Consider the following 24999-nt stretch of genomic DNA (forward strand, 5'->3'; position numbering starts at 1 on the left):
CCCTATGAAATTTCAACGGTTCTCAAGTTACTGACCGGAAATGGTTTTCCATGTTCAGGCCCCCGTGACCTTGACCTTTAATAGAGTGACCCCATCAATAGGGGTCATCTACTCTGCATGATCAATCATCCTATGAAGTTTCAACATTCTGGGTCAAGTGGTTCTCAAGTTATTGATCCGAAATGGTTTTCCATATTCAGGCCCCTGTGACCTTGACCTTTGATGGAGTGACCCCAAAAATAGGGGTCGTCTATTCCATAAGCCCGGCCACCCTATGAAGTTTGAAGGTTCTAGGTCAAATGGTTCTCCAGTTATTGATCAGAAATGAAGTGTGACGGACGGACAGGGCAAAAACAATGTCTCCCCCAGTGGTGGAGAGGCGGGGTGGGAAAGACATAATCATTTTATTTTTTTTGTTATTGTTGGATTTAACGTTGCACCGACACATGATAAGTCATATGGCGACTTTCCAGCTTTAATGGTGGAGGAAGACCCCAGGTGCCCCTCCGTGCATTATTTGATCAAGGATTAAACCATTTCTACTGTATTAATCAATATTCAAACATTTGATTAATGTACAAGAAAACCATTACTGAAAATAGGATTTCACAAGGATTTGACATAATTTTTGTTCATTACAAAAAATGTGGCAGCCAAATTATAAACAAAGGCATTACGATCATTTAAAGCTTTTAACAGTAATACTTGATGATTTTAATCCGCAAGTACAGAACACTTGAAAATTAAGTGCATTTTAACATGGTGTCTATACAAGTCTGATAATATAACAAACAATAATATAGTATACATAATTTATTATTTAAATTTGCTATTACTGTAGAATGTTTGTACATATTTCTACAGTGTATAATTATATAGTATAGTTCTGAGCCATAGTAAAATGTACAGTATATACAGAGTACACAAAAACCCTCGGCAACATTTATCAACTATTCTTCCAACTTACTAATCCACACCATTAAGAAGATGCAATGTTACTGCACTCTTAATAGTTTTAAACATTGCAACTAGAATAATTTAATTCTGTATAGAAAGAAAACTGATGCATCTCTTCAAATGAAAAACAATGTTATTTTAATTTAAAATGGAAAACATTATTCATATATGGTTTTACGAAAGAAAAAAACATCATACTGTCTTACTTCACACAGTGGAGGTATGTTATGTCAAGTCGGAGAATGAACTTAATGTAGAAAAGGAACAATTTTATATCAGTTTAAGAAATTGTTTGTTCTTTATTTACAAATGATAGCTATCAGATGAAGAAAATGGTAACAGCAAACTTTACAAATATGTAATGAAAAAGACATTTCTGAACTGAAAGATTTTACAAATGTCATACATGTAAGGCTATTGCATATATTCAAATTGGCCCTCTGCAGTACGAAAACTTTTCTTTCTTTTTCATTTTTGTTTCAATTTCTCTGTTATCTTTTTTTTTTACAGCACCCAGGAATAACTAATTTTGCTCACATGCAATGGAATTTGTGTAAATTTGACAAAAAAGTATGTAAGCTTGTTTACAACTAGAGCTATCACTAAAGGTGATGAATGTACCCCCCGCATGCACTGACACAGTACATTGCAATTTGACGCACACAAGATTGCATAATTTGTGGACTGTATGTATATAGACTGTATGTATACAGTATAGTAACAAAAAACAAAGTCCCATAACTATGCAGAATATTTATCTAAAAGGATGTAACATGCACCATGCACAACTAGGGTTGGTACTGATCACTTGTGTGAAGTTTCATTAAATTGTGTGTAAGAGTTTGGTAGATTAGGCACGCACAAGATTGCATATGCAGACTGTATGTACATAGTATGTTAACAAGAAACAAAGTCCCATAGTATGTTAACAAAAAACAAAGTCCCATAACTCTGCAATTTTTGTCGCTGAAAGAACCTAACATGCCCCATGCACAACTACTGTTGTTACTGATCACTTGTGTGAAGTTTCATTAAATTGTGTCAAGGGGATGAGGAGAGATGGTGCGCACAAGATTGTGTCTATGTATATAGTATAGTAACAAAAAAACAAAGTCCCATAACTCTGCAAATTTTTTTTCTGAAAGAACCTAACATGCCCCATGCACAACTACTGTTGTTACTGATCACTTGTGTGAAGTTTCATTAAATTGTGTCAAGGGGATGAGGAGAGATGGTGCGCACAAGATTGTGTCTATGTATAAAGTATAGTAACAAAAAAACAAAGTCCCATAACTCTGCAAATTTTTTTTCTAAAAGAACCTAACATGCCCCATGCACAACTACTGTTGGTACTGATCACTTGTGTGAAGTTTCATTAAATTGTGTCAAGGGGATGAGGAGAGATGGTGCGCACAAGATTGTGTCTATGTATATAGAATAGTAACAAAAAAACAAAGTCCCATAACTCTGCAATTTTTTTTTCTAAAAGAACCTAACATGCCCCATGCACAACTACTGTTGGTACTGATCTCTTCTGTGAAGTTTCATTAAATTCTGTCAAGGGGATAAGGAGAGATGGTGCGCACAAAATTGCGTCTACGGACAGACGGACAGACAGACAGACAGACAACCTGAAACCAGTATACCCCCCCTTACAACTTTGTTGTCGGGGGGTACAATAATTCATCAACAAGAGAAGATGAAACTATCTAGTGGCAACACTATCTCTCTACAAAATCAAGTGAGCGAGTGAGTTGGGTTTTATGGCGAATCGACACAAAATGGTCATATTGGGTTACGGTTCCAACCACCACTTCGACTAAAACTACTAAGACTGGGATAGGAGTCTCGTGTATAGTTGCTTTACACCTGTTTTTCCTTTTATCTTACATGATTTTCCAAATAAAGATTACATACAGGTTTTCTGGAGCTGTCGCCCGTATGATCTACAGCTGGAGAGTATAAATAAGCTTATACTTGCACAATCAAAACTGTATCTACCAAATTAATCTTAAACGGTTGCCATAAAATGAAGATTTAAACAAATAGCAAACAAAGAATGCAGTATTTTTACAGTATACAGGAATAAGTAGGAAGTTCTAATACTTTATGCTGTATTAAATTAATGTAGAATATATGAAGCCGTCATATAACACGTCAGACTTTACTCCATAACCAATTGCAAAAAGCAACTAAATACATTTAAACAGAGAAAGTAAATATCTCTTTTTGCATTCAGTCCGCAATTTGTTATTTAACATTAGAGACAGAAAACATAGAAACATACAATTTGTTTCACTTCTCAAATAAAGTACCTTAAACAAACAAGGACATAAAACAAACAGCACAATAATGGTAGCCTTTTATGTGTGTAAATAAAACACTACAGGCATATAACAAATAGCAAAATACAGATTTTGTTGGCTTTCAAATACCTTTATTAAAAATCATGATGCGTAAGGAGGCATTCATATAATACCATGTAAATGTCTGGAATACAAGGTTTAATTTAGTATTTTTTGTATACTTATTTCTGAAAGTCATTACTTTTTGTGACAGAAAAGTTTTTTATGACTCTGTATCACCCCTTTTGCACACACTTTTCAATCCAAAAAGTTCAATCTAAATTTCATTTAGTTTAATCTTTCATTTTTTTTTCAGTTCCAAAGTCAATAACAGTTATTTACTAAAACTATCATTTTTCATCATAATGGATCCAACAAATTGTCAATTAGCACTTTTAAAATAAGATGGCATCTTAATAATGTTATACATATGTGTTTAAATACATTATTGTTACAGAAAATGAATAGCGAAAATACCCATAACAGATTATATACACAACAAACACCTTATTGTCAGCAGTGGTAATGACTTCAAATGGAGGGGGCAGGGGCAGAGAGGGGTAGGGCAAGGGTGATGAACATTTAACTTTTTGAAAACCAGCATATGTAGCAAAACTTGAGCATTTTTTTCATTTTGATAAACTCAACTGTCTGCACTTGTTTATAAAGTGGGTTTCACTGAAAAGTTACTTCTGTCATTTTAGCAGAGAATATATCTAGCGTCCATAAAAAAAAAAAGCTACATAAACTTAAGTCTCTCAATTCCGCCAATATTTATAATTCACTAGAAAGCAAATCTGCAGTGATCAAACAAACACAAAGAACGGAAATAATATCCAGTCTTATTCAGGATGTAACGTGTATGAAATTTAAGTGTACAAATGAATTATCTAACGTCGTAAGAAAGAAAGAATCATGATAACTATGCAAGCTCAAAGCCGTCTCCAAGAAACTACCCCCATGTTGCATATACATTATAACAGCATTTCAGACACTAACATATTTCACTCTCTACAAATCACAGGCGCAAGTAAATAATGGTTACAAACTTCTGTAATATGAAATATGTAGTCTTCGAAAACACACATGCAAAATTTCCTGAATCAGGACAATTCAATAGACATGTTTAACTATGAATAATGCCTAAAAATTCTACCTTCCTGCAAAGTTGTCTATGTTAATATCAATATATCACACTTTTCTCTTTCCTGTTGTCAACATTTCTTATATTACATGAAATAAGTATGTCTTAGAAGAAAAATAAAATAAAAATAAAATAATAGTCATGTAAAATCATCAAAATTTTAAACACACAGACACCATGTCAGCCCATACAACTATTTTACCATTTGATCATTTATTTATCCCTCGCAACTGACTTTTACAAAAGCACCAACAAAAATGAGAAAAAAATACAAGAAAAGGAAAAAAGTTGATATCCCCTGCAAATATGTTCATTTGTATGAATATGGTCTTAAAAAATGTATTGCTTCGTAAAATAATGCTGTTATGACTCTGTGACAGAAGTACAACTGTTAACGTCAGTACTTCAAGTTACTTAATGGCAAACAGTAACTGCAGAATATTCAGTCTAAATATAAAACAAAGGGCAATGCCAAAGGGGACACAATAGTTCCTAGTTTCCTGATATATTTTGATCAAAGGTCACATTAACAGTTTGATGAAGCTTAGATTTTAATATGTAACTCCATATTGTTTATACTTCCTTTACCAGTCAATTTTAAGGTATTGGACATATAATGGCCTTGGCTAAGACTAACTAACAGTTAAAAAATCCATGGGAAAAGTACTGACATCAACAGTTGGGCACTGCTTTCACCCAAATGCATGATTTCAAACAGATAATGATTAAAATTAAAGGATTCTGTAACCAGATAAGTGACCTCCCAGTTTACCCATATTTTAATCAAGGAGTATGAATGGAAAATATACCAAACTGTAGAGTCAAATAATTCATCTATTCAAACATTTCTAAGAAATAAGAATGAAATTTTTTCAGCAATGTAAACTACTTGCCCGCAAATATTATCTTATTTTTCTTAGACAGAGCTAGTCCAACAAATCTGATGCGATCTTAGAAAATATTGAGATATTTTTTTCATATGGGCAATATCCCCACTCGCATCAAACACTCGAAAGACCAAAATTGTAGAAGCAATTTCCGATAAAATTTTCATTGCTGCCAACGCTTTTCATTCTTACAGGTTTAAATGCTGATTATGTCACGAATTGGCCATAAATTCAAATGAAACTTACATGTTTCAAAAGGGGATTCAATTCCTCACTGATTTATGTAAAAATTATCAAATAATATTCAAAATTACGAATTTTCTGGTGATTTAAACCTACATATGCACTGTACACGATTAACGTAGACGCCAATATGCGCAAGCGAAAAAACCAATAACTTTACACGACTGTGTACTGTGATTTATCCCCCATTATTTTGGTCCTTCAAAGTTTTGACATTTAGATTGCCCAGTTACAAAGAAGACAATCTGAACGTCGAATTATTTTGAGTAAGACAGACAAGACAGAGCAGTCTTTCAATCGCTGTACAATGAATAGTTGCAGTCTAATCTTCAAATCTGTCCGCCAATATATAAATAGTTGTAATTTCTATCCCGAAAAAATCTACAAAATAATCAGCATCAACAAAATGTACCTACTTTATAACTGCAATAACGTTGGTGATAATCAATCTTCAAATAAAAGGAAATATTTCTAATACATATTGTATAAATCCCATACATACTTTCCCATTAGCAGCTTATACCAATGAAAAAATTATAACAAAGAAAAAATGATAATCTGGAGAAGAGCTTGTCACCTCGTCCTAGAAAAGCTATAGCGGCTTCTCCTTTATTTCCATACAGTAACCATAGTTACACTGTGTTTGAAGAATGATATTTTGCATGTGTGTACATTGTTTTAGGAAGAATATTGTCCTGGATTACTGATTTTTTCAATGAGAAAATCTACACATAGTCTGTTGTGTCCTATGACATGGTGCCAAACACTGGATTATGTCTACATATACTAGGTCCATGTTCATCATAGTCGGCCTTCGTGTGGCACACTTGGTAAAACTCAGGCTGAAATGCAACAATACATATTTATCATGTTTTTTTTTCACAGGTTTATTTAAAATAACTTATCCATGAAATACATCTCAACAAACAAATAAAATTCCAATTCATTTGATCTTCAAATGTTGAAATCCACAAATTTATATCCCTTCAAAGTAGTCATTTTGGCTAAAATCAAGAAACTTTTTGCCAAAAAAATTAAAAGCTTTCACAGTATTTCACATTTTCACTGGTGGCCATGCCATGCTGGATAATATTGTGGGTTTTTTTTTTGCTTTTTTTTAAATATGTATCTTAAGCTTACATAAAATCAAGAATCCTATACATTAATAATACTGTTTTCACCTTAAGGAATGAAAATGTTAAATGACCCTTCTATTAATGTGCCTGCCATATTTATCTTTCTCTTTTTGACATTCAACATAAATATAAAGAAACTAAGGCAGGTCATTTTTCAGATAGTTTCAAAGAAAAAGATTTTGTTTTGTTTGTTTTGGGTTTAACGCCGTTTTTCAACAGTATTTCAGTCATGTAACGGCGGGCAGTTAACCTAACAAGTGTTCCTGGATTCTGTACCAGTACAAAACTGTTCTCCGCAAGTAACTGCCAACTTCTCCACATGAGTCAGAGGTGGAGGACTAATGATTTTAGACACACTGTCATTTATCAAATAGTCACAGAGAACATACGCCCCGTCCGAGGATCGAACTCACGACCCCGCGATCCATAGACCAACGCTCTTACCTACTGAGATAAGTGGGCTGGTTCAAAGAAAAAGAGATAAAGGGAACTCCTTGCATCACAGAGAGCAACATAGTTTCTGGAGAAGACAGAATGGGCCATAATAAATGTTATAACACCAGAAAAATTTAAAAGTAGTTGCAGTGATTATTTAAAGTGTAAGCACCAGCCATCTTTTTTAGGACTGGGACGATTTCAAAATTCTGAAACCAGTTAATCATTTGTATGAAATCAAATAGAACAGGTTAATCGACCGCTATATTTGAAATGCTGTTTTCTTTACTGACGACCTTATAAAAGTACTTCAAGCAGCTGACTTCATTAGGAACTTATGGACTTATCATTCTGGAAGCAGTGTGATAATTGAAAAGTCATATTTTGGTGTATTTTTAGACATATCTCGACAAGCAAATCCAAGACTGTTGATTATGTTCAAGTTGATGTGTTTTAGCGGAAATGTATACTGCTGGTCTATGTGCTGGTCAAAGAAATGTATAAAGTACGATTCGTGATGTTTATTGTTCGAGATCGATTAGCGGTTTTGCAAAATTGAAACCGGTTTCACCTAGTAATCAAATCAGATCCGATTAACCAAGTAATTGTCCCAGTCCTAATTTTTTTGTACTAAAAAAAGGCAATCACTTCTATAGATTAACCTTGTGTAGTGACCCAGATATACAATATTTGTTTCTGTTGGGTTTAACGTCTCACCAACACAGTTACAAGTCATATGGCAACTTTCTAGCTTTTACTAGAGCAAGAAGACCACAGGTGCCCTCTATGCATTATTTCATCATAGGCAAGCGGGTGGGTAGAACCACCAACAACCTGTAAGCCAGCTGGATGGCTTCTTCAAATGCAGAATTTACCAAGATATAAAATAACCTTGTGTACTGACCCAGATATAAACAACATTGTGTATTGACCAACAACAACTTACTGTTGAGGCTAACATTGATCCTCCAAACCATACAGCGTATCTTTGCATATGATGTGTTATCACTTGTACATCAATTGGTTTTGGCTGAAATTATAATATACACGATATGTTATACATTAAACAAGTACAAACTGAGAACTACTTTGCCTCATAAATGCTGAAATCTACTGACTCTCTACTGTTAGGTAAGTAACACACTGATGAAAGAATTCTCATGCCCACATTACTGAGACAGAATATATCTGGCATAATTTCACGGCTAAACAAAATTATGTCATAACACTAGCACTCTTATGATGAGCTTTTCAATCTCAAAATGAATAAAATTTATGAGTCAGCTACCAGCTATGCAATTCTTATATCGATGTTATCTACCATTATTATTAGTATTAACGTAGTGGTCCTGTAATCAGTAATTTCTGTTCTATTACTTTTTCCCCCGTAATTGATGTCGGCTTTCTCCAATTCTGGGGCAAACCACTGCTCATATGAGCAATATTTAAAGCCAAACAATGCCGAAATAACAGTAGAGTACGAAACTGCACGGAAACTTAACATTGTCATTATGGGTCCACTACCTCAAACATGGTTCATACAGAATATCAGAGACAAAATTCAAGTACTTTTCAAGGACTTTTCAAGGACTATTTACAATTTTTCAAGGACTATTTTTTTCCAAAACCGTGACCTAATCTGAACAACTTTTAACGAGTTTTTATTGTGTTCATCATGTAATGCAAAAATAAAAGAACCATCACTTGTTACACCTTTGAAAATGACGTAATTGGATTGTTAGATTGATGTGATTCACTATTTTGCTGATGTTTAATGCTTTTCTTGTGACTTTTTAGCACACTCCCACTGTTGATACGTCAAGAATTTTGTCATACGATGTCATATACCCTTCGTTCAGTCTGCTTTATAGCGCTTCAGCCACTGTTTATATTCGTCCTTTGCCTCCCACTTACTTGAGCTAACATGTTTATTTTTCTTACTCATTTTAAATTCACTGGAAACACTCGCAAACAGCAAAAAATTGCAAGTTATTATTCACCGGAATATTTAAACGGAAACGGAAATATACAAACGGTGATACAGTAGAAATAGCACTCTGTGTAAATATCGATAAAATGCGGCCGTAGACCACTACCACAGCATACGGGGAAATCAATGAGTGACCCGATCCGGCAATTTCAAGAATTTATTTTCATTTGTCCGATTTATTTTAAGCATTATTCATTTTGCAAAGCAAAGTTACGGACAGAATGTTTTCAAGGAGTGAAAGGTCAAATTCAAGCAGTTTTTTTCAAAATTCAAGTACTTTTCCAGGTTTTTTAGGGTTTTTGTCATTTTCAATGAGTTTTCAAGGACTACCATCGAATTCAAGGACTTTTCAAGGCCTGTGCGAACCCTGTCAAAGTTAGTTCCTTTTAAAGTGGCATTATGCGCATCTTACTGCACAATGTGTATTTTTGGTGAATGTTTTATAAAAGCAATGTTCGGTTGCTACGCATTTAAATGTGTTAAATTAACAATAATGCCACGTAAGTATTTGTAGTTGATGCTTTAGAAATAAAGAAATCAGACTAATAAAATATTACAATGTAGTTCTTTCTTTTTATCTTCTACGCAGTGATCTCCCTTACCTACAGATACAGATTTCTGAACTTGAAGGGAAGCAACTCATGTGAGCAGTTGAACTTCTTTAAAAAAGACTGCCCCAGTCAAAATAAGAAAAGTCATATTTGGAAACTTATTATTTTGTACTGGTAACAGGAAGAGGTTGGTATATTGGGTTAAAAGCTATAATTTCCTCCACCCTTTTTACACACACACATCTATTTCAGCTGGATTTTTACTTGAAAATGTGCCTAACTCCATTTTAAATGATGTGAGAATAATAGTGTTAGGACATTTTATATCCTGTAAAGTCTTGTCTGCTTAAAATCGCAAATCAATACTTTGGAACCTAGTAAGAAATAAGCAATTGTACAAACCTTTATTCTACCACTGCTAAGTTCTTCGCTAACTTTCAATCTGTTATCAACTACTCTTTTTACATCTCTCTGGAGCTTTCGTCCAAAATCTTTAAACATTGTCGAACCACCTGATAACACTATGTTCTGAAATCAAACAATATTTAACATGTTTTACTACTGACTGTAAAAAGATGGTAATACCACTTACAATAAAACCTTAATGGAGCAATCAATAGAAAACTGAAGTTACATATAGTAGAAAAAAACTCAGTTTGAATATCAATGCCTGCGCCCATCAAAGTTGGTCTGAAACTTAGATACACTGCAAATGGCTAAATATTCTTTTAGCGAAGTAATTGTTCCATAGGCATGGATTGTGAAGAAACTTTGCATGAATGTGCAATCTACAGCAAAAAATAGGTCAGCAAGATTGCAAAAAATAGGTCAGCAAAATTTCCGTAAGTATAAATTTACTGTGAACTTCTTATATAACTGTTCCCTAAAAGCATTTGAACTGGTATGAACCCGAATTCCTCATAAACAAGAGCTGTCTCTATAGGATGACACATGCCCCCGATGGCACTTTGAATGAATAGTTATGGCCGATGTTAGAGTTTAGGACCTTTGACCTACGGAGCTGGGTCTTGTGCGCGACACGTCGTCTTATTGTGCTACACATTCATGCGTAGTTATTGTTTGTTTGTTTGTTTTGGGTTTAACGCCGTTTTTCAACAGTATTTCAGTCATGTAACAGCGGGCAGTTAACCTAATCAGTGTTCCTGGATTCTGTACCAGTACAAACCTGTTCTCCGCAAGTAACTGCCAACTTCCCCACATGAATTATCAGAGGTGGAGGACGAATGATTTCAGACATAATGTCGTTTATCAAATAGTCACGGAGAACATACGCCTCGCCCGAGGATCGAACTCGCGACCCCGCGATCCGTAGACCAACGCTCTTACCTACTGAGCTAAGCGGGCGGGCTGCGTAGTTATTGTAAAATCCATGCATGAATGACAAAGATATGGACCGGACACGCCCATCAATGCACTATCCTTTAACGTCTAAGTATGACCTTGACCTTTGAGCTACGGACCTGGGTCTTGCGCGCGACACGTCGTCTTACTGTGGTACACATTCATGCCAAGGTATTTGAAAATCCATCCATCGATGACAAAGATATGGACCGGACACGAAAATTGCGGCCAGACTGACTGACAGACCGACAGACTGACAGACGGTTCAAAAACTATATGCCTCCCTTCGGGGGCATAAAAAACTTAATTAATGATATATTACCATTTTTTAAGGTTCCACTGTCTTTGTTTTCATTACAAAAGCCAAGTTATCTTTGAAATAGTTTATAAGATTTTAAATGTTACAAATGTGTAATACTGTGAAATCATTAATATTCGTGGGGACTAATTTTTGTGGTTGAGTCAATCCATGAATTTAATCCCAACGAACAAGTAAAATTCCCATTAATTTTATGTTCAAAAGTTGAAATCCACGAATTCATATCCCCATGAAATTGCCGTTTAGATCAAAACCACGAAATTTCATGCCCACAAAATTAAGTGGTTTTACACTAAGTCACCTTATACAGTCCTCTTCTAACATCTATTGGACTTTGTTGGATCACAGTATCTACTACTTCGGATATTGGTGTCGTAAAATCAGGGTTTGAAAACTGAAATAGGTCAACAAGAACAACAGTTACACTACACAGTGAATAGGACATAGTAGAGTTGCTTTAGGAAAAACAACATTAGTTCTATTTCACATTGTCCAGCAGCTACATATAATTTTAACTCTCGGCAGAACGAAACATCTCAAAACACAATCATAAACAGAACTTAATATTACTGAAATGTCAATTAGGATGAACATACGATACTTTTTTCCCTCTGAAAAATCTTTGCACAGCATGAAACCATGCCATAATCTGCTAAAGTGTTGCAATGGTTTTGCATTATCAAATCATTAACATTTGGAATAACGTGATAACAAATATTTCATGTCAGTTTAACTGATTTTATCTTTAATCTATGTAGCAAACTGAGCATATAAGGATGTTATTTTTTTAATTCTATACATGAAATTGTAGCTTTAATCGCAAGACTGATAAAACAACACATACCTCAGGATGGAAGAATATTTCAGGCCCTAAGAATCTCTCGTATCCTACATCTACAGCAAACTGTTGTCGTGTAACTGAGTTCATACCCTCAAATCTTTTCATCCATTTACCTGGATCTTGGTCATATTTTGCAAATTCTTTTGCTATGTCAGGGCACACGTAACTAAATCTTTCCTGAAAGTGAAAAAAAAATCAGTTTAACAATCCAACACTTAAAGAGATCATTCATGCAGTACAAAAGATAACCAACCATACGCAATAGATGCAACAGTAACATGTTAGATATTGTTTGATATTCTTATTCATATTTTCATAAAAGGTCCTAATAGTCATTCTTGAATTAGACCTTTTACCTCCAAGTATGACCTTGACCTTTGAGCAAGGGCTCCGGGATTTGCGCATGACATGTTGCCTCATCATGGAGAACATCTGTGCCAAGTAATATTGAAATCCCTTAATGAATGACAGAGTTATGGACCGGACACGAAACAGACCCTGTTCATGCCATGTTAACATTAAATTTTGACTACTAAGTGTGACCTTGACCTTTGAGCTAGGGGTCTGAAAGTTGTGCACGACATATCGTCTTATTATGACGTACAATTTTGCCAATTGATATTAAAATCCCTTCATGGATGAGAGAGTTATGGACCGGACAGTAAAAAAACCCTGTTGACCTTTGACCTCCAATTGTGACCTTGACCTTTGAGTTAGGGGTGCCGGTTTTGCGCATGACACGTCGTCTCAACATGGGGAACACTTGTGTCAAGTAATATTAAAATCCCTTCATGGATGAAAGAGTTATGGACCGGACACGAAACAGACCCTGTTCATGCCATGTTAACATTTGACTACTAAGTGTGACCTTGACCTTTGAGCTAGGGGTCTGAAAGTTGTGCAAGACACATCGTCTTATTATGAGGTACAATTATGCCAAGTGATATTAAAATCCCTTCATGGATGGGAGAGTTATGGACCGGACAGGAAAAAAGCCCTGTTGACCTTTGACCTCCAATTGTGACCTTGACCTTTAAGCTAGGGGTCCGGGTTTTGCACATGACACGTCGTCTCATCATAAGGAACATTTGTGCCAAGTAATAATAAAATCCCTTCATGGATAAAAGAGTTATGGACCGGACACGAAATTGCGGACGGACGGAATCACAGAATGACAGAATGACGGAAAAGCGCATTCCTATAGTCCCCAAAACTGGTTTTTAACCAGTAGGGGACTAATAATTTTACCAACAGTTTATGCTGAAATTAACTGAATGTGTTAAGACTGCTAAACTGGAATAAGTAGAAGTCCTGCAACAGACTGTTTGCCAATCTATCAAAAAATATTCAGTGGTCTCTAAACAAAATGGGCATCAGTCTACCAACAGTACCATATGACCTCCAGACTATCAACAGATAAGACCCTGTTATCAACCGATTAAGCACAAGACTAACAAGAATATGAGTACCAGTTTACAAACAGAATGAGTACCAGTCTATTAAGGATTTTTCTGCAGTCTCATCAACTGAATTTATACTACCCACGTGTACCAGTCCTCAAGACAGAATATATCACTAATTTAGCACAAGTTTATAAAATAAAATATGCACCATTCTATAATTAGACAATCAACAGGAGTACCAGTCTAAATCTACACTATCAACATGAGTACCAGTCTATCAACAAACCTACCTTAATAGCTTTAGCAGTTTCTAGAGACTGTTCTGGAGGAATGCCGACCTCTCGTTCCCTCAGTAACTGCTGTATGAAGTAGGTAATATCTCTTCCAGCTATTGGGATATGTTTTATACAGCTGCCAATTACATAGCCTTCAGCCTACAATAAAAAAGATATATTAAATGAAAAGGGGTTGAAAAATACTTTGTTGTTTGGTTTTTTTTTCATGTAATTAATTTATTGAAAATCAAGTTAAATATAATGTATACAAGTTCTAACTGTAAAACACATTTTTTGTTAATGCTCTCCATTTGAAAATAGTGAAATATCATAAATACTATCATTCAGACAATCTCTGTATTAAACTCAATCTGGTGTTAAATTTGTATAACAGGATGCAAAACATTTAAATACCTAGACAGGATGCAAAGCATTTACAAACCCAGACAGAGTAGATTGTCATTCAATCTGGTTATGTAAGTTTAAACTGGCTAGCGTTTTGTATGCTGACGACATTAACTACTACTAGTCACGGTATCATTTATTAATGGTAGGAATTTTTCCCTTGTCAAAGCAGGATGGTTCAAGGCTTATGTTATAAGACCACAGTTTCTAACATAGACTGATGGAAATCTGCAACAAAGTTACAAACTTTATTTCATCTTGTTGGGTTTAAAGCCACATCAGTTTTGGTTAAATCATAAAGTGTCAACATTCCAGCTTTTGATGGATGAGAAAGTTCCAAAGTGTTCATTCAGGCAGACATATTGGGAGAAACACCAACCTACTGTAAGTCAGCTAAATGGCTTCCTAACATGAGAAGAATTCTACATCCAAAGCCTGGTTTTGAACTCAGATCTGTGAAGCCAGTCAGTCAGCTACATTTATCACTAGGTCATGGAATCCCTACATTAAACTTTGTTATCATGAGTCACTTACTACTGGAATGACATGGGTAACTCCATCTCCAGAGTCTATCACAGTTCCTGTAAGGGTTCTCTCCCCTACTTGTCTCGATGTCCACGACGCTGCCAACGCTAAAACAGCCTAAAGATAAAGAAATCAGTGCTTTGTATGAGTAATATGCCATTTAATAAATCTACAAGATGGATCTGTGTACAACTAACTGCTACAAGCATCTGCATAATATATTAGAATATGCTTTTTTTTTGTTTCATACCCTGAAACAACGTATTCGTTTCTTTGTTTTCTTTCTGATTTTTCATGAACAAAAAGTTCTTAACCATTTTCCATGTCTGTAGTACTAGCAGATTGATTTAGTTCTGTAATTTCAAAAAGTTTGAAGACAAAATCTAATATGAAAATCTTTTAGCTCTTACAAATGAAGTTTCTCCCAACTCCCTATTTCATCTAGTATATTATTACATTTTTACTTTGCATTCACAACATCTGATTTTTGCCTTTTTTGGTGAATCAAAGTTATACCAAATCAAGCTTTACTCAACATGTGTATGTACAATGTACATACCATGTATAAAATCTGACCGTAAGCAGACCACAATGACTGATACAATGTTGTTTTACATATTGTAAACAAGACAAACACGGTATATGATCCGTAGATGTGCAAACAGACCTCATTAATACATCAATAACACACCGAGGCTGTCAACTGATTGACAAGTAGCATAAAACAGCACATCTATAATGAAATTGACAGGTTTATGATTATACATGTTAGTATGGACATTATAATCATAATTACAGGTGAGAACGTAGACTTACCTGTACAGCAATATATAGACCTGGTACATTGAAAGACTCAAACATAATTTCTGCAGTATATTCCCTGTTTTCTGGTGTGTTCAATGGAGGCTCAGTCTGAAATTGTTCAGCAAGTCCATATTATTATAATCGACAGTTTGCAACTTACTTTTCACTGCCAACAGCTCTCAAAAAATTTAAATTCCCTTAATTGACCTTAATAATTGTCCTTACACTAAGTATTTATTCTACATTCATTTTAACAAGTAATCAGCTAATCAGATCAATTGTTTGCTGATGTATTTAATGAAAATACCTCTTTTTGGTACCATTACCAGTTTTATTGCACAATAGATTTATTCATAAATTGACTTTAATTGCAATTAAACCGGAATTTAGTAAAACAAGAGCTGTCACTAATGGTGACAAATGCCCCCGCAGCACCTTGACCTTTAACCTGATGACCCCAAAGTCAGTAGGGTTGGTGTACTCATAAAGTACTATCAGCATGTAAAGTTAGAAGGTCCTGGGTGAAGTGGTTCGCGAGTAAAGTGCTTTCATGCAAAAAGTTAACATTGGCCCCTGTGACCTTGACCTTTGACCTGGTGACCCCAAAGTCAGTAGGAGTGGTGTACTCTACATGTACTATCAGCATGTGATGTTTGAAGGTCCTGGGTGCAGTGGTTCACGAGTAAAGTGCCTTCATGCAAAAACTTAACGTTGACCCCTGTGACCTTGACCTTTGACCTGGTGACCCCAAAGTCAGTAGAGGTGGTGTACTCAATAAGTACTATCAGCATGTGAAGTTTGAAGGTCCTGGGTCCAGTGGTTCGCAAGTAAAGTGCCTTCATGCAAAAAGTTAACATTGGCTCCTGTGACCTTGACCTTTGACCTGGTGACCCTGAGGTCAGTAGGGGTGGTGTACTCAATAAGTACTATCAGCAAGTGAAGCTTGAAGGTCCTGGGTGCAGTGGTTCGCGAGTAAAGTGCCTTCATGCTAAAAGTTAACGTTGGTCCCTGTGACCTTGACCTTTGATCTGGTGACCCCAAAATCAGTAGGGGTGGTGTACTCAATACGTACTATCAGCAGGTGAAGTTTGAAGGTCCTGGGTGCAGTGGTTCATGAGTAAAGTGCCTTCGTGCAAAAAGTTAACGTTGGTCCCTGTGGCCTTGACCTTTGATCTGGTGACCCCAAAGTCAGTAGGGGTGGTGTACTCAATAAGTACTATCAGCAGGTGAAGTTTGAAGGTCCTGGGTGCAGTCGTTCGCGAGTAAAGTGCCTTCATGAAAAATGTTAACGTTGGCCCTTGTGACCTTGACCTTTCACCTGGTGACCCCATAGTCAGTAGGGGTGGTATACTCAATAAGTACTATCAGCATGTGAAGTTTGAAGGTCCTGGGTGCAGTGGTTCGCAAGTAAAGTGCCTTCATGCAAAAAGTTAACGTTGTGAGGAACGAACTAATGAACGAACGAACGGATGGACAGTTGAAAACTAATATGCCTCCCTTTGGGGGCATAAAAAAAAATTACTAAGCAGTACTTTCATGTAAAACAATTTCTTCTATTTCCATGTATAATGAGCATTATATAAATCAAGCAACTAAATTAGGAAAAGCATTATGCATTGTGTATCCAAATAGGGTACATCAGAGATTTATCTTATATTATGAATAAAACTCTGTATGAAACAGTTTACCAGTAAGAAATAATGATCTTCTGGCTCTGATCGGAGGTATTTGAAGATGGCCTGCTCCCAAAATCTCTCCATTAAATCCCAGTCATCTACTATACCATGTCGAATAGGCCACTGAAATCACACAATTAGTTTTCTTTAAATCATTTACAACCAAAAATGCTACAAATTCTAATCTTAATACAGAGCAACCATTACAAAAGACAACTTCACTGAAAGCACTATTCTGTTACTGCTGTTCTAAAATTACATCAATAAACCTAACAGGTCAAAAACAGGGCCTTCGATAACATGTAAAATGGCTGTGTGGTCCAACCTTCCAAATTCTTGTGAACGGATATGAAATATGCATGTTCCATCTTTATTGTTAACAACAATCATGTTCTTTTTGTACTTTCAACAGATACTAGAGTGTTAAATACAACTTTTCTGACATTTCAACAGAAAGTAAAATGTTACATATCACTTTTCTCACACTTCAAGTCTCATTTCTTGATGTAAGTTGTTAAAGTCTGTTTTTGTTTTGTAAAGTCAACAAGTTTCAGGTCAAAATACAACCTTCCATGCTATTAAACCATGTTAACCTTTAGCATGCTAGATAAATTGTCGTCTGCTGGAAATGTCGTCTGCTAAAATTGTAAAGTTCATTCAGTTTGCTCCAAAATTGGAAGAAATATTGTCAGAGTAGCAAACAGCTTGGAACCTGATCAGACGCCGATTTAATCGGCGTCTGATCTGGTTCCAAGCTGTTTGCAAAGGCTGTTAAATTCGCCTGCAGCAGGCTAAGGGTTAAATAAACCTGATAAAGCTTGTTTATTTTCTTCCTTATAGAAATCCTCTTTTTGTAGTTTCAATAAAAGAAACTTAATACTGTTAAATTATCTTCCTGGTCATTCAGTACAAACATTCAATAACCCAGACACCATATTTATCCATGAATTCTCTTAAATAAATTAGACTTGAATCCCATCTTTAGACTACTTCAGAAGTTCCTGTTTTTAATAAAAATTATATCTCTGAATGAATTCAAACTTAAAGGAGTATAATGTATTTCAAAAGGTCTTTCTTTTCTGCATCATTTTCTAACAAAACCGACATTTTTATTCAAATCTTCACTGACCTTGACCCCATTTTTCAATCGTCATTGTAGCCTATTTTAAAACAAATACCAACAGATAGAATGTAATTTTACTTAATAATGTGTTCACAACAGTGGCAAAATCAATTGTCAGACTTGCCTAACAAGTGCCATAGCCCATAAAGACAAGCAGAATTTCACTAGAATTCACTATTTAACCATTACACAGACAAGTAGAAAAAAAACAGTTAAGTAAATCAAAATCAGATTTCACCACCCCTGGTCATACAAATGCAATTTTGACATCTGTATAATATGAGTGTAACTTTTCAACTGTTAATCAAGTGAAATCAAACATCCAAAAACAAATTTTGGCCTCACCTTTACAGCGTATGAGGTTGCATTGAGAGCCTCGTCTCCAATGAAAAAGTCCAGATCTTCAACCCCCTTCCCGAGACGACTGATGGATTTATTACCAACGGAAGCAGTTTCTTTCACAGCAATGGCTGATGGGATGATGAACTGAGGTTCTGTGTTCCCAGCATATCCCATTTTTGTATACCTGAAAGGAAAGTGACAACAATTGTACAACTGTAAACATACATATAATAAAGTCTTTCACGAACCTAGTCTTTACCTAATATACCAGTTGTTTGAGATAGCTGCTTACTGGCTGAATTTTGCACAGATTCTCAAAACTTTTTAGAGCAACTTTTAGCATGTTCAATGCAAAAGTAACATACTTAAAATATCATATACAGGGATATTTTCCTTCTATCTTATGAACCATTTATTATAGGCCTCTTACGCTCTTACCTCAGAAAATTTCTTTCAAATTATGCAGTTTTCCCCTAAAATCAACTTCCTTCATCAGGGTTTTAATCCCCTTTGCCCATATACTAATCTACTGTTTCAAAGATTTAAGGCCATAGGCTCCAAAGACCAAAGAAAATAGCCTCACTTAAGAAGCTAAATGAAAAACGCCTGAGTCACTTCCATAAATCTGACTTGGTCAAGTATATGTGAGAAACATCCTTCAGGGTTTTGCCGAGGATCAAAAATGGTGGGGACACATGTCCCTTTGGTATGAAAAATGTGGGGACATTTTCAAAATCTTGGGGATAACAACTTTTGACCATATGTCAATAAAATAAGACAGGAACAGCTTTAAAACTGAAGTCTTTATTTCAGTCCAACGATTGATACTCTTTAAATCAACACTCCCGAAATTTGGAGTCATTTCCCTTCTTGGCTTCATTCGAATTTTCTGCACCCTTTGTGGTTTGATTTTGTGACGCATTTTCAATTTTGGAGGCTTTTAGTGTAGAATGGTTGACAGATTTTGTACACTTTCAATTTCACCTGCTGAGACAGTGGGTGGAGAACGATTAACAACACGGGTTTGTGTGTTCTATGGGGTCAAAATTCAAATTATAGTTATGAGAATTGTGTCTCCTGGTGTAGACTTTGATAGTAAATAACTATTTTGAGTTTCAAGTCAAAAGCTTTAATAGTAACAGAGATATTTGACTTTATCAAAAATTTTAACAAAAAAATCTAAGTTAAAAGGGGCATAATTCTGTCAAAATTCAATCAGAGTTATGGGGATTGTTTCTCCTGGTGTAGACTTTGATGGTAAATAAGTATTTTAAGTTTCAAGTCAAAAGCTTTGATAGTAACAGAGATATTTGACTTTATCAAAAACTTTAACTAAAAATTCTAAGTTAAAAAGGGGCATAATTCTGTCAAAATTCAAACCAGAGTTATAGGAATTGTGACTACTCAGTCCTGGTGTAAATTTTGATAGTAAATAACTATTTTGAGTTTCAAGTCGAAAGCTTTAATAGTAACAGAGATATTTGACTTTATCAAAAATTTCAACAAAATTTCTAAGTTAAAAAGGGGCATAATTCTGTCAAAATTCAAACCAGAGTTATGGGGATTGTTTCTCCTGGTGTAGACTTTGATGGTAAATAACTATTTTAAGTTTCAAGTCAAAAGCTTTGATAGTAACAGAGATATTTGACTTTATCAAAAACTTTAACCAATGCCGACGCCGGGGCGAGTGCAATAGCTCTACATTTTCTTCAAAAAGTCGAGCTAAAAAAGTCGAGCCAAGAAAATACTAGCATAACTAGTACATGTACTGTAGTGATGTATAGGTTCACTAGGGCATCAAATGGGGTCATAAAAAGTAGTAATTTTAGATATGCAGGTAACCAGCAGTCAGACAAATATTTTGAAAATGATTTACTGCTATGTTGAGACTGAAATTTAAATAAGTAACTAAAATATTTTTACACATCTTTTTACCATTAATCTTTCCAACTGTGCACATGTATTAAAGTTAATCCAAAATCCAACTTTTAAAAGTTGATGTGAAGGCAAGAGAAGCTACCTCTCAACAACTCAAATTTTATCTTATTCAAATCCTTGATAATTAAAACAGATGTTGAATAAATCGGCATAAAAATAGACATCCCTGCATTTTACAACTAATAACATGAAAGTAAAAGAAACCAAGACAAATTCATCAACACAAACGGAATTGCAGTTTAATAATTTCTTCTCCGGTTGATACTTGGACAGAAAAAACCTACTATGCATGAACAAAAATGCTACATATTTCTAAACCCCAATTCCATTCATACCAAAAGCTGTTGTGGTATCATCATAACAGTTAAAGTAAACACAGTCCTGTGAAAGTGCTTTTTTTTTCCATACATATCAAGAACAAACATCCAATGATCTGGATCATGAAACAATTGTGTGAATAGCACCTAATTAAGTGGTTATTATGTGTGCAGAAACGGGCGCTGTGACATGATACTAGTTTCAAATCAGAATCTGTTCCTCAACTAGTTGAATTAATCCTGAAGTATTAGGTATAATCTGTGTTATGGATATGAATGCCAGTATTTACTATAGAGTTTGGCCACTTACTTTCAAACTGGGACCTAAGACTGGGGTAGTTACAAGTCCAGCGGAGTGTTAATTTATATCCTGATATCCTGTCAGTCAACTTAGTGACTGTCATAAATTGTCAAATTTTTGACATTACATTATAATTTTTCTTTTGTTGGATTTAACGTCGCACCGGCACATCATAGGTCATATGGCGGCTTTCAAGCTTTAATGGTGGAGGAAGACCCCTGGTGCCCCTCTGTGTATTACTTCAACATGAACGGGAACCTGGGTAGAACCACTGACCTTCCGTAAGCCAGCTGGATGGCTTCCTCACATGAAGAATTCTACGCCCCGAGTGAGGCTTGAACCCACATCGATGAGGGGCAAGTGATTTGAAGTCAGCTACCTTAACCACTCTGCCACGGAGGCCCCTACATTACATTATAAACACTACTACTTAGAAATTTTGTATTTCCTAAGTGCTCATTAAGGGTTTATAATGTATTTGAATATACACTTTATTAGCTTGAGCTCCTAAAATTTTAATTAATGTTCAACATGTTTTCTCTGCATATATGACTAGTTATTTTCAAGACACTTTTAAAAACAAATAAAGTTTCACTGAAAAAAAGACACTGTATTTTGAAAGCAGTGTCAGATTGATAATGCAAACCTTAAAACTACACAAATTTCCTGTGTATATTGAGTCATTATTGACCAAGAAAAAAAGACACTGAATGCCCCTTGTACACTATTAAACCAAACTGGCACAATTTTGTAAATAAGATGGACAAAATACCACAAATTTATACAGAATTTATACATATTTCTTCAATTTTATAAAAGCTGTGAGAAATGTGACAACAATGATGTTTTCTGCTAAAGGAAAATAAAAGTTGTTCAGCTAGTAGTGAAAACAGAAAACCTCACTTCCTTCTTGACATGAAATGAATTTAAAAAAACAACTAACAAATCTAAAATAAAAAGTAGCATACCCTGTCCCATTGTCAATAATGACAGCATGTTTCATGAAAGGCATTTTGACAAATGTATTAGAGATGAAACAAATTTAAATCCAAAGTTATGAAATTACACAACACTTGTCAACCATTAATACACACTGAAAAAATGTGAGACGATTGTCCTTCACAAGGCACTTGATCTTCACTTCCTGGTGTAACCATGCACTGTATTTATCAGCTTAAAAGTATTCAATTTACCATCAGCTAAAGATTTGTTAAGGAAACAATTTTTATATGCATATTTTTCATAACAATCAGAAAACATTTCATTTCAAACATCAGGTAACATCTTTATTGGGTAGGTTAAAATGCCTTTAATAATACATAGTGACAAAGATGCTTTCAATGATAACAAATGATCTGTATTCATCAATCAATCTTAATACTTACATTTTGTGGGGAAAAAGAATACTTTGTATTAGGCAATGTTAATGTGAACTGGCTTAAAAAAGCTTATAGAAACTCAATCCCAAAGCAAAACTAAAGGCAATATACATATTTCTTTAGGCTGGCCAAAACAGATTCCTTTCTACACTATGTATATACTACAAAAAATAACCTTGCTTTGCATACCAAAATAAGTTTGCAGTAAAACGCATGATTTAATATCTGTGCACAAAATTTTTTGGACAAACGCACTGGGGTCAGTTGATTAGTCAAAATCAACTCAATACACAGCTTCCCAGATAGAGTAACGATAGAAATAGAGAAATAAAAAATGAATGGGATACAAATGTGTAGCCACAGTAGTTTAAAGTATTTAGTCAACTTTTTCAATGTTTGAGAATTCTTTATCCAAGATTAAATATTTTACAAACATTTATTTGCTTGAGTGGGAGGGGTAAAATAACGGCATAGTTTGGACTGTTTTATTTGTTGTAATAAATGTTTGTGTCGTTGATCATACCCCGTTCCATTATCAATGACTACAGCTGGTAGTCGCCCAGCCATCGTTCAGCTACTTCAGCGACAACTAAGTGCAAACTTCCGCAATTTACAACCAGGAAATGAATCAGTCATCGGCAACTCGCAAAATGGCGCATGGGAGGGTAATAGACTGGTTACTTTACAAAAAATCAACAATTAGTCCAACGAAGAGAAAATAAAAGAAAGATCTACTGAGAAATAAAAGGAAAAGATCTAGTTAGAAGACTGATTTCAAGAAAGAACTAATTATATTAGATAAACACTCTTTGTGTATGTAGTTATCTGCAACAAAAGTCATAAGCAGAAAAGTTGAAAAAAAAATCAATTTTTAAAACATAGGCCTACTGTATATCTACATCTACATCTACATCTTTCACCCAACCGTCGATTTCCGACTATCACTGGGCGGCGCTGTCAGAGAAACAGTTGTTAAAGAAATGATATGTTACAATGTTGAAATAATAAAAGATAAAAAAGACAGTATGCTACAGATAAAATGGAGCAGAGGCAATAGAATTACATACTGACCACCGCCAGCCTCTCTCTATAGATACTGAGACTGGGGCTAGATTTAACATAAGTTGGTAGGGAGTTCCAGAGACGGATGGTCCTTGGGAAGTAGGAGTTAGAAAAGTACTGAGTGTGAGACATGGGGATTAAGTAATTTAGGTTTCTAGTTGGAATAAGATGAGATTGGTCGACTGCAACTGTCTGGGTCCTTATTTTATAAAACATTACTAATGAGTTGTGTAACCTTCTATATTGGAGTGTATTCCATTCTAAAGTTTTCAGCATTTGTGTAACACTACTGGTGTAACTGTAGTCGTACATGACGTACCTAGCAGCTGACCTTTGGACATTTTCGACTTTGCTAGTGAGGGTTTTTTGCCAAGGATGCCAGACGCTTGAACAATACTCAAGTTGAGGGCGGACATAGGTGTTATAGGCAGCAATTTTGACCTTTTTATTGTCAGTTTTCACATTCCGTTGTATGAAGCGAAGAGTGGAAGTTGCTTTGGAAGTGATATTGTCAATGTGTTTGGACCAGTTTAGATCTTTGGAAATGGTTATGCCTAGGTATTTAGCTGCCTCACAAGTTTTTAACTCTATGTTGTGAAGTTTGTAGGGGTAGACCACGGGATTTTTCTTTCTAAAGATTCTAAGGACTTCACACTTGTCCGGGTTGAACTCCATGGACCATGTCTTCTCCCAGGTTTCTAAGTTAATGAGGTCTTGTTGCAGAGATACACTATCTGAAATGGAGTTGATAGTAAGGTATATTATGGTGTCATCTGCAAACATTCTTGCGTTACATTTGACCGAGTCTGGTAAGTCATTGATATATACCAGGAAGAGACATGGCCCAAGAACAGACCCTGGGGAACTCCAGACAGTACAGGAAGTTCACTGGAAAAATGACCATCAACAGCGACTTTCTGGGATCGGTTGGACAGGAAAGATTTGACCCAATTGGTAATTTGTGGGTTGACACCAAGGCTTTGTAGTTTATAAATTAGTCTTATGTGATCAACCTTGTCAAACGCCTTGGAGAAGTCCATGACAATAACATCTGTTTGTTGACCCTGTTCAGTGTTATTGTAAAGTTCCTGAGTGAAATTAATGAGCTGAGTCTCACAACTGTGACCTGATCTAAAGCCGTGCTGGAACTGGCTAAGTAGCTTATGCTTGTCAAAATAAGTCATAAGATTGGAAACAACAATGTGTTCAAGGAGTTTAGAAGCAATGCAAGTTAGGAAA

The 24999-nt window shown here is 35.3% G+C and overlaps 1 protein-coding gene across 2 annotated transcripts; it reads right to left on the reverse strand.

Moving 5' to 3' along the window:
- Nucleotides 1–800: 800 nt before the first annotated feature.
- Nucleotides 801–23357, reverse strand: LOC123532721 (actin-related protein 3). 2 transcript variants are annotated; one of them, XM_045314283.2, is made up of 11 exons: nucleotides 23222–23357; nucleotides 18767–18947; nucleotides 17311–17421; nucleotides 15635–15730; nucleotides 14828–14935; nucleotides 13904–14047; nucleotides 12214–12387; nucleotides 11671–11763; nucleotides 10091–10216; nucleotides 8094–8177; nucleotides 801–6418 (listed from the first exon to the last, which is right to left on the reverse strand). In XM_045314283.2, exons 1-11 carry the CDS (start codon nucleotides 23263–23265, stop codon nucleotides 6323–6325), a joined length of 1257 nt encoding a protein of 418 aa, XP_045170218.2. In that variant the 5' UTR covers nucleotides 23266–23357; the 3' UTR covers nucleotides 801–6322. The 2 variants fall into 2 exon arrangements, with proteins under 2 accessions (XP_045170218.2, XP_053373633.1); XM_053517658.1 differs by lacking the exon at nucleotides 23222–23357 and adding an exon at nucleotides 22288–22446.
- Between the last annotated feature and the right edge of the window lie 1642 nt (nucleotides 23358–24999).

Source organism: Mercenaria mercenaria, chromosome 11 (genome assembly GCF_021730395.1).
Source record: "Mercenaria mercenaria strain notata chromosome 11, MADL_Memer_1, whole genome shotgun sequence".
Classification (NCBI taxonomy): Eukaryota; Metazoa; Mollusca; class Bivalvia; order Venerida; family Veneridae; genus Mercenaria; species Mercenaria mercenaria.